The 11857-nt window shown below is 46.6% G+C and overlaps 1 protein-coding gene across 1 annotated transcript in view; it reads left to right on the top strand.

Annotated features, from left to right (window-relative positions):
* The first annotated feature begins 3289 nt into the window (after window positions 1–3289).
* Rnf32 (ring finger protein 32) overlaps window positions 3290–11857 on the top strand; it is a 44216-nt gene continuing 35648 nt past the window's right edge. Inside the window, exons 1-4 of the mRNA XM_008847269.3 lie at window positions 3290–3669; window positions 4961–5042; window positions 5852–6116; window positions 9868–10010. Of these exons, the coding sequence (XP_008845491.1) occupies window positions 5028–5042; window positions 5852–6116; window positions 9868–10010 (423 nt within the window). The 5' untranslated portion in view covers window positions 3290–3669; window positions 4961–5027. The remainder of the gene's footprint in view (window positions 3670–4960; window positions 5043–5851; window positions 6117–9867; window positions 10011–11857) is intronic.

Raw genomic sequence — 11857 nt, forward strand, 5'->3', positions numbered from 1 at the left:
CATCCAACAGCAGAATAAACTTTGTTCTCGAGGTCAAATGGAATGGTCTCCAAAACAGACCACACTCTAAGTCATTAAACACACCTTAGTCTTAACAGATTGAAAAGAACAGGAGTCATACAAAGTATGCCTTCACACTACAGTAAAAGTTAACTAGAAAGCAATGGCAGAAATAGGGCTGGAAAATCCCCAGATATCTGGAAATCAAACATATTTAAAAGGGGGAAAAATTTCAAAAAAATTAACAATAAAATAAAACAATAGTTTTCAAAACTTGTAGTATGCAGCAAAGTCAATGTTTAAAATATATATATAAGCTAAGCACAGTGGCTCAAATATGTAGTCCCAGCTACTCATAAGGCTGAAGCAGGGGGCTGGATTAAGTCTAGGAGTTCAAAGTCCACCTAGGAAAATTAAGAGACCCCTCTGAGGGGGCTGGGGAGAAAACCTATAGCAAAGTAATAATTACAAGGTTAAATTTTCAAGCAAAAGTCTACAGAAAAAGCTTTGTGCTCAACTGAAAACTTGGCCAATCTAGTTTGGATAGTAAATTGTCATGAAAAACTTAATCACTTGAATGCAAGCAGAAATTTTAAAATGAGATTTTCTTTTCAGCTTAATAGAGTTGAAAATACTTTAAAACAGAATGATTATTAGCAGGCACTGTCCAAAGCCATTCACATACAATATCATGTTTTAACCCACCATAGCCCCAAGATGGTAATAGTACCCCTATTTTCATTCAAATTCTTCCTAAGCAAGTGACAGAAAAACAGACCCACATTAGATGAAGCAGGTAAGAGAAAAGACCAAGAGTTGGGCTAGCTCCAGGGTTCAAACTACATCACCCAGCTTGGACTGTGTCCAAATCCCAACTCTACCATTTCCTGTATAATCTTCCTTCTATTCCTTTTCAACTTTACCTGGGAGCCTCACACCTTCAGGTTCCTACCCTGTGGCACTAAGGGAGCAGATGAAGCTGCAGTTTCGTGTCTTGTTTCTACGTTCAGTAGGAAGAAGTAAAGAAATTTTCCCATAGACCCCCGCCCCCCCAAAAAACCCCACGAGTCCCAGTGATTGGCTCCAGTGAGATGCCCACCCTGATGATATCACCAGGGCCAGGGTTCTATGGAGTTTCTGACTACACTGGCCACATGATCACTCACAGAATGGAAGACTATCCAGGGCCACTGCCAGGGAATAGCTAATGGATGTCCAACATTGAGATGGGGCAGTGTCCCCTTTGTAAACCAGGAACCCACAGTTTAGGGGGGAAAGGCAACTTGCAAAAGAACAGACATGTAGAAAATAAGTGCAGGTTTAACCTCAAGTCCATGTAATCAAATCCAAAGCTTTATCCATTTTGCACTTCAATATTTAAGACCATAGTCTCAGAATGAAAAACTCTTAGACTGCAAGAGGGCCTCACTGCTCTTCTCAGTCCACCACTCGCTGAAATACAAGCTGAGGGGACATTACTCTTGAAAACATCTGAACCACCATGTAAAAATTCATAATTTAAAATTAACTTACTGTAAATTTGACCTTTAAAACAGTTGGCCGGCTCTTAATCTGTTTTTACAAGCTTCAAACAGGAGTGGCCAGTGCAAAAAAATAGTTTCCAAGAAAAAAATTACAACTTTCAAGTGGAGTTGAAAATGATACTATTTCACAGATATATCACTTATTCAAGATTTGTATAAATAAAAGCCTTTGGTGATCAATGATCAACTTCTAGTCTCAGTTAACTTTACTTGGTGGAGAGAACTGCACCTGTTTGTTTCCTCTGAACTTTCAAGTGATTCGTATTGCAAGGAAACAAGCTCAGCCCAAGAGCCACCGCCCTTCCACAGGAGAGAAACAATACAAACTTGGGACTTCTGCTTGTGACCACGAAGTGCGACCAGACTCAAACCACCCCAAAGAAGAAAAAATCCGAGTTCTCAGGCCTGGTTCAACAAGCAGCACCAGGGGTGCCCTGATGTAGGGAAAGGGTGGTGGCCTGAGGGCTGCAAGCACCATGGGAGGGGGGGAGCCAGAGACCCTCACTTGGACTTCAAAGTACAGTGTGACCAAAGGCCTGTGGGTAAGGAGGAGGGTACTCAAGCACAGCCTGGGTAAAGAGGGGAGTACCTGCTCAGCCTGGGTAAGGAGGAGGGGGAACCTCTCAGCCTGGGTAAGGAGGAGGACCCACCTCTCAGCCTGGACAGGAGGAGGGAGTACCTCCTCTAGCTTAGGTAAGGAGGGGTGAGCACCTCTCAGCCTGGGTAAGGAGGAAGGAGTACCTCAGCGTCGGTAAGGTGGGAGAACCTCTCAGCCTAGGTAAGAAGGGGGCACCTGCTCAGCCTAGATGAGGGGGGAGCACCTCCTTCAACCTGGGTAAGGAGCAGAGGACCATCTCTCAGCCTGGGTAAAGAGGGAGCACCTCAACCTGGGAAAGGAGGAAGAAGCACCTCTTAACGTGGGTAAGGAGGGAACACCTCAGTCTGGGTAAGGAGGAGGGAGCACCTCTCAGCCTGGGTAAGGAGGGGGGGCACCTCAGCCTGGGTAAGGAGAGGGGGCACCTCTCAGCCTGGGTAAGGAGGGGGGCACCTCTCAGCCTGGGTAAGGAGGGGGCACCTCTCAGCGTAAGGAGGGGGGCACCTCTCAGCCTGGGTAACGGGGGGGCACCTCTCAGCCTGGGTAAGGGGGGGGCACCTCTCAGCCTGGGTAAGGAGGAGGGAGCACCTCTCAGCCTGGGTAAGGAGGGGGGGCACCTCTCAGCCTGGGTAAGGAGGGGGGGCACCTCTCAGCCTGAGTAAGGAGGGGGGCACCTCTCAGCCTGGGTAACGGGGGGGGCACCTCTCAGCCTGGGTAACGGGGGGAGCACCTCTCAGCCTGGGTAAGGGGGGGCACCTCTCAGCCTGGGTAAGGAGGGGGCACCTCTCAGCCTGGGTAAGGAGGGGGGCACCTCTCAGCCTGGGTAAGGGGGGGGGGGCACAGGCTCAGGGACTAGGGAGCACAGCCTTGGCCCAGAAGGGATTCCCTGTCAAGTTCCCTTAGCAAGCACGAGGCCAGGGATCGAGGCTAGGACACTGTCCTGGAACCCGAGGCTAGCCCACGCTGCCACCCTGAGGAAGAGGCAGCAGGCCCACGCCGCCCGCGCTGGAGTCGCACCACTCGGCCTCGGGTAACGGCCGAGCGGCCAAGATGCCCGTACTCGCCCGACCGCGCCGCCACGCACAACCCCACACACCACGGCGCGCGCCTCGCAACGACGCACCGGCGTCCGGACGAAGGCTAAGCGCGAGGGGCGGAGGCGGGACTCGGCGGCCGGCGCATCACGCCCCGCGCTCGGGCTGAGGAGAACGCTCAGGTGTCCCGCTCTTCTGAGCCTGTCACAGGGCGCGACCAGCGAACATGCGCACTAGGAGCGCACCTGGGACGCTCCCTCCAGGCGAGGCGGGGTCAGCGAGCAGACGCATTCGGGTTGTCACGGCAACAGCGAGCGGCCCAGGGAGCTGCCAGAGATTCAGCGGCAGTTGAGCCCTCGGGCCGAGGGAGCCTGGGTGCATTTCCGGACCCTGTGCTGTCCGCCGCGTAGAGCAGCGACGGTGCTGAAGGAAGGCAGAGCCCGCTCTGCCCCGTACGCGGGGTCACCTTCACAGCGGGAAGCCTGGGTCCCAGGCGGTAGGTCCCGGACGCTGTGCGTTTGCGCCACGGGTCCGCGGATCCGCGGTGGGCCTGACGCCAATGGTTCCGACCCAACGCCGGGGGCGCGCGGGCGGGGCCTGGAGACCAGACACCGTTCACAGGCAGAGCGACGTGCGGGAGTTTACTTTTATTCGTACTTGATAACTGTATGAATTGCCTTATGGTCACTTACACAAATTGGTGGCTCATTGCCTTGTCACCTCGGGCCTTTTTTGTCTTTTTGTTTTTTTCTTTTACCAAGCCGGAACACAACGAACTGACACAGAGAGTTCTGTCGTGGCTGTTAGTACAGGAGTGGGTTTCTAAGCTTGTCCCGGTGCCACAGACTAATCGGTCACCTCCTCTCCGGTCATGTCTTCTCATTGGTGAAGTTGGACCAGATCGTTGACGATTCCAATATCTTTAAGTCATAAAATTTGCTAATGCTATGGGACTTTGAACAAAGAATTTTTTAAAAAGCTCTCACCTTTATTTAGTCACAATGGCACACTGAAAACTAGATGTAATTATAGACTAGATAGCTACTTACGATTAACAATATTTATGTATGGAATGGAAAACAAAGTTTGGTGTGATGCATACTTTGTCTTTGCCAAGTTACAAGCATTTGAACTTAGAAAATACTGGTAGTAACCTTCAGGATTTAATTACCTTTTCTCCAACCTAGGCTATGCTGATGGAACATTGACTAGGAATTTCTTTCATATATCCCCCTGCAAAACTGAAAAGGGAACAAGGAAAGGTTCAAAGTAGAAACCGTTCTCTGGCTTCTAAAGGATTTGAGCAGCTGCTGGACTTTATTCTCCAACTAGGGCCTTATGCATTAATTCCTACTGAACTTAACTTGCTGACTGGTTTGTTTTTGGTTTTGGTTTTGCAGTGCTGGGGATAGAACCCAGGGCTTCAGGTTTCTATGCAAGAAAAGTGCTCCCTCAGGTCCTCCCTTAAAGCCCTTCAGTTCTCTTCCCTAGGTAGCTTTGAAAACTTGTGTTTTTCCCCCACTGTAGAACACTGTGAACTCTTGCCTTCATAAAAATAATACCATTATCCGCAAATGAAAAAGGTCAATCCTAAATACTTGCCCCAGCTTTCAGGGGAACTGAAGCAATAGTCACAGAGTATCTTCTGCATGAAAAGGTCACTTGTGAGCTCTTACAGGGTTTTCTTTTCTGTATACTAATCCCGCAGTGTCAGTATTTTTGTGTCTTCCAGAATCATCATCTCTGATAAATGGATATTTATGTACACTCTCACTTTCTGTTCACAGCTAAAGAAGGAAAGAACCTGACGTGAAAGAATCTGTTACGCATCGCCACAGCTTTTCCTGATTCAGCATGTTAAAAAATAAGGTGCTCCATTCTTCTTAAAACACACCAGTGGTTTCATTCATGAGATACAGTTTAACTGGACCTTCTGCAAATATGAAAATAGTCTGCAAACCTTGCTTCCCTGAACTGTGAGCCTGAGTGGGAGGCACGAGTGTGGTGTGGGCAGCTGACAGATCTGCAGGAGTCAGTGCTGCCTGCAAGCCTGTACTGGCTCTGGTAACTTGTTTTGCATAGGAAATGTATTGTTTTCAGCACAGAGCTCATGCTTGAGTGCAAGATTCCCTTTAGTATTTGCCTGGAGTCTTCATTTAATTATAGCAAAACAGCTTGGGTTTGTTTCAACATGCACAGGGTTTTTTTTAATTTTTTTTTTATTTTATGTGTATGTGTGTATTGCCTGCATGTAGGTAAGTGCACCTGTGTCGTGAAATGCTGGTGGAGAAAAGAAGAGACTGAATCCCCTGGAATTGAAGTTATGGACAGTTGTTAGCTGCCATGTGGGTGTGGGATTCGAACCCAGGTCTTCTGCAAGAACAGCCACTGTTCTTAACCCCTGAGCCATCCCTCTGGCCCCCCAAGCATGCACAGATTTAAAAGTCATAATAAACTTATTTGTATTATAATTAAGGCTCTAATATTTAAATGAAGATATTCCTATTTAACATAAATGATGAGGCTGGGGTCTGCTAAGACTTGATAGCAGTGGCTCTAGCATGCTCACCTGTTCCATTTGTTACTATTCTCTCAGGTAAGCATTAAAGCCTCAGTTTTCTTCTAAGTGATGCATTACACACTGCTCCAGTAAATAAGACTTTCCCCCTACTTTTTAGGATCATTCAGCTAAAAAAGATAACTTAGCAATCACTGCAGTTGCCTTGCAAGATCACATTTTACACGATCTTCAACTTGGACATCTCTCAGTAGCAGATTATTCCAAGACAAATGTGCAAAAGAAAGACAGCAGGTCAAAATGTCTCAACAGAAAAGTGAGGGCAGTAATAGACACTGGACTCAAAAAAGCTACAGAAAGACCCAGAGTGGACGATCCAGAGGAGGAGTATGTTCTTGACCCCATTCCACCACCACCGACTTTAGGTACGCTAATCTGGTGATCCGTTGGCTTGTTAGCACTGATGAAGCCGGTGAACACAGTGCCCTGGTCAGGGGACTAATGCAGTATATTTGAGGCAAAAATATGACTTGAACTCTCAGCTCTTCTGCCTCAGCCTCCTGAGTGCTGGGATTTGCAGGCGTGTGTTACGTCCTGGCTCTTCGTAGTTCTGTGAACGCAGTTTTCATCAGACACAGACCAGCTCAGCATTTCAGACCCAGCAAGCCCAGGATCGCCTAGCTCTACCTCACCAGCACTGGGGTGACAGGCTGCACAAGGCCACACCCAGCTCTTACGTGGGTGCTGGGGATACCCTCGGGCCCCTTGCTTGTGCAGATAGTGCTTTACTGACTGGGCCACGCCCCCAGCCCTTTGACCTAAAATTTATGATTATTTCCTTTTCTTATTCTGTATTTTCACATTTTATTTTCTTTTATATCATGATAAATTTCAGTAGAAATGTGTGTAGAGATAAAAACAATTTGGACTCATACCTAGTGCTGGTTCTGGTTTGGGTTTTGGCCCCTGGTTTTGCCGTTTCCGCCCTCCGTCCCTCCTCTGTGCTGCCTTTCCTGGCTGTGTTCCCCTTTCCTGGCATCTGAGTACAGCATTTGTTTGCAGACTTTGTATCCTGGCCACTGCATGCAGATACACACTTCCCCACAAGCTGTTTGCTTCTGCCTCCCGTGCTGACATGTGTCTCTCATAGCTCCACAGCTCATAGGACCAAACTTCTTTGTTGTCTTTCCTGATTTTCTCTATAGTCCACAAATTATTGAGTCTTGTAGGCTGAGCATCTGTTGTGTGATGTTTCCTGAGGAGACATGGACAAAGATCTGTTTCCCAGAGGTAGGACACCAGTGTCAGACCAGAGAAAGAATTCCACCCAAATCTAGCTTAATGAACTGGTGAGGGGTCATTTACAGAGCACGGGTGACTCAAAGGCAGCTGCATCAGCAGAAAGTCCACCCCAGCACAGGTACCACACAGAACCTGCATCCCTGGATCTCTCAGCATGACTTGGAGACCACTTGGCTAGTCAGAGAGTCGCCCCCTCCCCAGCAGTTGTTACTGCGAGTGTCTCCTTGCTGAGGGGCCTTGTGAATCTTGTTTCCTGATCTTGTTCCCAAGACTTGTTCCTTTTCTTTCCTAAGTCTTGTGAGTCTGCATCCTCCCTCCCAGGAGGGAGTGTTTCAATTTGGAGGACTAGCTATAGAATAGCAGCTCTAGCCTAGAAAGCCAAAACATTTTGAGTACTGACCAGACGTGATTTGGGACTTTGGATCTCCAGATTCAGGGGATTGTCAGTAAAGTCTGCAAATATGCAAGTATCTGAAAAACCCAAATCTGAACATTTCTAGTCTCAAGCATTTCTGCTAAGTGTATTTTTAATTCAGACATGCTTACTGTTTGGGAGTTGATTTTAAAGTTCTGCCTTTGATCCTGCTGTTTTAAAATAAATGTTTAATATTTTTATAGATTCCAGAATCTCATATAATGTATTTTGATCCTATTCAGACCCTCCCCTCCCCCTTCTCCATCGCTGTTTCAGAATAATCTCAGACTTACAGGGAAAACTGTGTAGGAAGTATAGGCTTCCTGTGTATACCGAATCCCAAGATCTTTTGTAGTATCCTGTACTTTTTTCCAAATTAAAAAACCTACAGTTGGCACCTCGCTGCTGACTGACTTTGGTTGTCCACCACCCCACCCCACCCCATTCCTCTAATGCCTATCAGTGCTCCAGAATCCAGCGCAGGCAGCTGCTTGTAGCAGTGCCTCTGAGGTCTTTTCCTTGGAATCTTTGGCCTTGACCATCTGTAGAGCACTGGCCAGGTGGTTTGTAGAATGACCCACAGTTCACCTTAGTTTCTGTCACAGTTTGACCGGGCTCTGGGTTGAACAGAAACCACAGTATGAAGTGCTTTTCTCTCCTGTCACTACCGATGTTAACCTTGGCCCCTTGGTTACGGGGGCCTTCTGGGTTTCTTCACTAAGAAGCTTCTGTTCTTTTCAAAACTCTTCTCTGGAAACCAGTCTCCCAAGTCCAGCCCACAAGGGTCAGTGCAGAATGGGGTCAACCTCTACTTCTGGCAAAGGGGACTGGCTGCCTGAATCATCTGGAATTCTTCTGAAAGAAAGGCTTGTGTCCCCTGCATTTTCCTACTCAGATGCCTGTGTAGAAGACTCCGGTCTGCCTGTCCTACCTGTAGCTTACAGTTCAGTGACAGTGCTGACTTGCAAGCTGGTCCTCAGGCTTTTCAGTGCCATGCAATCTGTGTCAGTACCAGTTACTGGAGGTCCATCCTCTGTGTTCCCTGCTGCAGCTCTAGGGTCCACCATGCCTCCAAGAAGCCTTGGCTCCTCTGGCAGGAAAATGGACTTCAGAAACCAAAGTCTCTTTGCTGGGTGTGCTACTGGTTTTAAACATGATGGCACAATGGTCAAAGAACACAGCAATTTGGACAAAGCCATCAAAACAGTTACAATTTGATTGTCCGTTGCTCACATGTCCTGGTTGCTTCCAGACCTATGCATGACTGGGTCTGTGTGATAAGGAAAGCCAGGTGCTAGAAGTGGAGGGTGAGGCCAGCTGTCTCCCTCGAAGCCAGGTAGACCACATCACTCCCTGCTCACTGCCTTGGGACAGAGCCCAGACATCCAGATTTTTCTCAGCAAGTCCTTCTCCCGAAAGGACATTTCACCTTTTCCTTCACCTGGAAACACCCCTTCTTCACCAGAGTATGACATCTTCGCCCACAGGGCTTTGTTGTAGGTCTCTTTGGTAAAGTAACCTTGCTTTATTTTGTTTACAAAGTTTTTGTGAACCATCTGTGGGTGGGGGGGGGGTGCATGCATGCATGTGTGGTTTTTCTAGCATGTGTGTGTTTCAGATGCTCAGACACCTAAACAGATCCCATCGAGGGCTCATCTCATGTTACCGTGTTTATAACTGATGTTCCAAAAGATTGTCTTTATCCTCTAGCCTCAGAGTGCAGCACGTTTCTGGAATGAAACCTCCCATGGCTCTTTCTGATGGGGCTCTGTCATAGCCTCCCATCCTTGTAACATTTATTGTGACTCTCTGAAGATGCCCATGCTAGGTTGATTTGTTTTGTTCCTTTACCATTATTTAAGCAGTTTGAAGGTAGTAGTCCTACTAACCCTATTAAGTGGTTTGCACGTAGTTAGCCCTACTAACCCTATGCCCAAGAATGTTGCAGGCACTTTTCAAAGCAGGTCTCTTACCAGGGGGATATACACTCATGTGGTGGGGTCCCAGAAACTGTTGAATTAAGGAATTTATCCTGGGGGCACGTGATTGATGTGCATTTTGTGAAGGTCACTGGTGATGGAAGCCAGGCTAAGTGGAAGAGGGCAGTGCCGCAGGCTGACAGTTAAATTAGATGAGAAACAAGGAAAATCGTGAAAAATTAGTATTCTTCAAGCTTCTTCTATAAAGTTGAATGTCCTGTTTGCTTAAAAATCATTGTGAGCTTTCAATACACTGGGCAAGTCTACATAGATAAAAACATAAATCATTTCTGAAAATGTCAAATATTGCCATCATGGCACCAATGCTGCCACAGAAAAATAACTCTATATACCATGAAAGGTGAGCTATGACTATGTCTCTTGAATATCTATTTGCAAACTGTCAAGTTAAAATTATACTATACGTAACCACCTTTGCTAAAATACACCAACTTACATTGTGCTTTGTCTTTCCTGTAGCCCAGAAGCTGGGCCTCTTGGCTCCTCCCCCGCTGCCTCTGTCCTCAGATGAATGGGAGAGAGTGAAGCAGAGATCCATCCTGCACAGGGACTCCATGCAGCCATGCCCAATATGCAAAGAAGAATTTGAACTTCGTCCCCAGGTGCTTAGCAGGCAAAATTTGAGGTCGGCCAGGCTCTGCTCCCAGACGATGGCCAATGAGCTATCCAGCTCTGTCCTCTCTCATGACCTTCAAATTCTTAATGTTTTCTCTACCATCCATCAGTGCGTGCATGCATGCGTGCGTGCATGTGTGTATAGAGCAGAAGCCCATCGCATGACAGTGTCCACTTGCTGGAGAGATGCTGAGTCCAAATAGGACACAGCTGCTGAGGGTGCAGAGGACTGGGGGGCTGTGGCAGGACAGGTGAAGAAAAACAGAAGAAAAGAAATAGAAGAAAATTTTTTCATAGAAGAAATTTTTTGAAAAGAATTTATGGAAAAGTCCTGGTGTAAAGTGAAGTCTTTGTTCACACATCTGTGGTGAGATGGAGGACAACCCTGATCCGCAGACGTGTTTGCTGTGCATGGTCTACCCGGCTGAGCTGTCAGGTCTGGGGACTCAGGCTCTCATGCTGGATTTGGGGGCCCTGATGGTTGCCACAGGCTTTTGCATTCTGTATAACATTAGCTTCTATAAAGAAGGTACTGGGACAGTAGCTGAGAAAACCCAGCATACAGCCGGGCTTGCACTTCCCAGCTGAGCACCCCAGGCTTTGTGGGCTACCCTGGCACATACATTCTCAGACTTAATTAGTCTGAGGCTTCATTATCAGCACATAAGCTCATAATCATTACACTTTGCTCTTCAGTAATTTGAATTCAGAAGTTACATTCAAGTCTCCATGAGGACCTAATCCTATGTGGAAGTTGGATGTTAGAAAGATTTTAGCCCTTGCACCACAGAACTGCCATAGTGAGGAGGGTTCGTAGTGCAGTACTGGAGTGTAGCAAGAGTGTCAGAGCTGTGGGGAATCGTCCAGCCCCAGCAGCCTCTTAACTGCCATGTAAACGGTTGACTTGGCTCTCTGTATGAAGACGGGAAACTTAACCTTAAGGTTTGAGTACATTTCTTACTATGTTCTGTCATTTGGCTTGGTTACAGGCACACAGTTATGTAAATCTCACACTATTTCCATGTTAGCTCTCTCTCAGTTAAAAGCAAACTGGGAAGATTTCAGAATGCTCTCAAGCAATCTATCTCTGAGGTAGACCAGACCTGCTTAGTACCGAGGACAAAGTCAGGCAATCCACAGTAGGACAAAGTAGAAAGTATGGTGAAATTCAAGTGGATTTTAGTCCTCACTTGTAGGACATTTTAATGTAACTGTCATCGTCTTTTCATTTTATTGTACCAGAAAATGTTTACCAATAAAGAATATATGAACATTTCAAAGTATAATGTTCTAATTATACGGAAGTATCATGTTGTTCAATGTAGATCGGTATCTGAGGATAAAGAATTTTGGTGAAAATTATTCTACAAGAAAAGGGATCGTTGTGTCCACAGATTATTTCAGCACAAGTTTATTAGTGTAGATTTACAGTGGTCAGGGTCAAGAACAGAGTTCAGGACTTTGTGAGCTCAATTCTAACATTATCCCCTTATTCTTACCAAGAAAAGTGCAGAGGGAGTGTGAGATGGGTTCCTGAAGACTGGGAAGGACAGGGCAGTGCCCACTGGTCTAGGAACCTTTCTCCGTCTTAGGCTTAAGCGAGTTTTGTTTTTGTTTTTGTTCTTCCAGCCCAAAACATCGTTGTTGGGTGAGAAATTTAAGTCACAGAAGGGCGAAGTTTTCTTCACTTTCCTTGGATTTAAAAAGGGGAAAGTAATTCACACCCCATGATTTCTTGTTATTTAAATATAAAACTCTTAGAATTATGCCTCAATAAAGCTGTAAGTTTAAAAGTTTAGAAGTGTAATTCAGCTGAAAAAAAAAAAAACAAAAA

This window comes from Nannospalax galili, unplaced genomic scaffold (assembly GCF_000622305.1).
Source record: "Nannospalax galili isolate Female #2095 unplaced genomic scaffold, S.galili_v1.0 scaffold302, whole genome shotgun sequence".
NCBI classification, from domain to species: Eukaryota; Metazoa; Chordata; class Mammalia; order Rodentia; family Spalacidae; genus Nannospalax; species Nannospalax galili.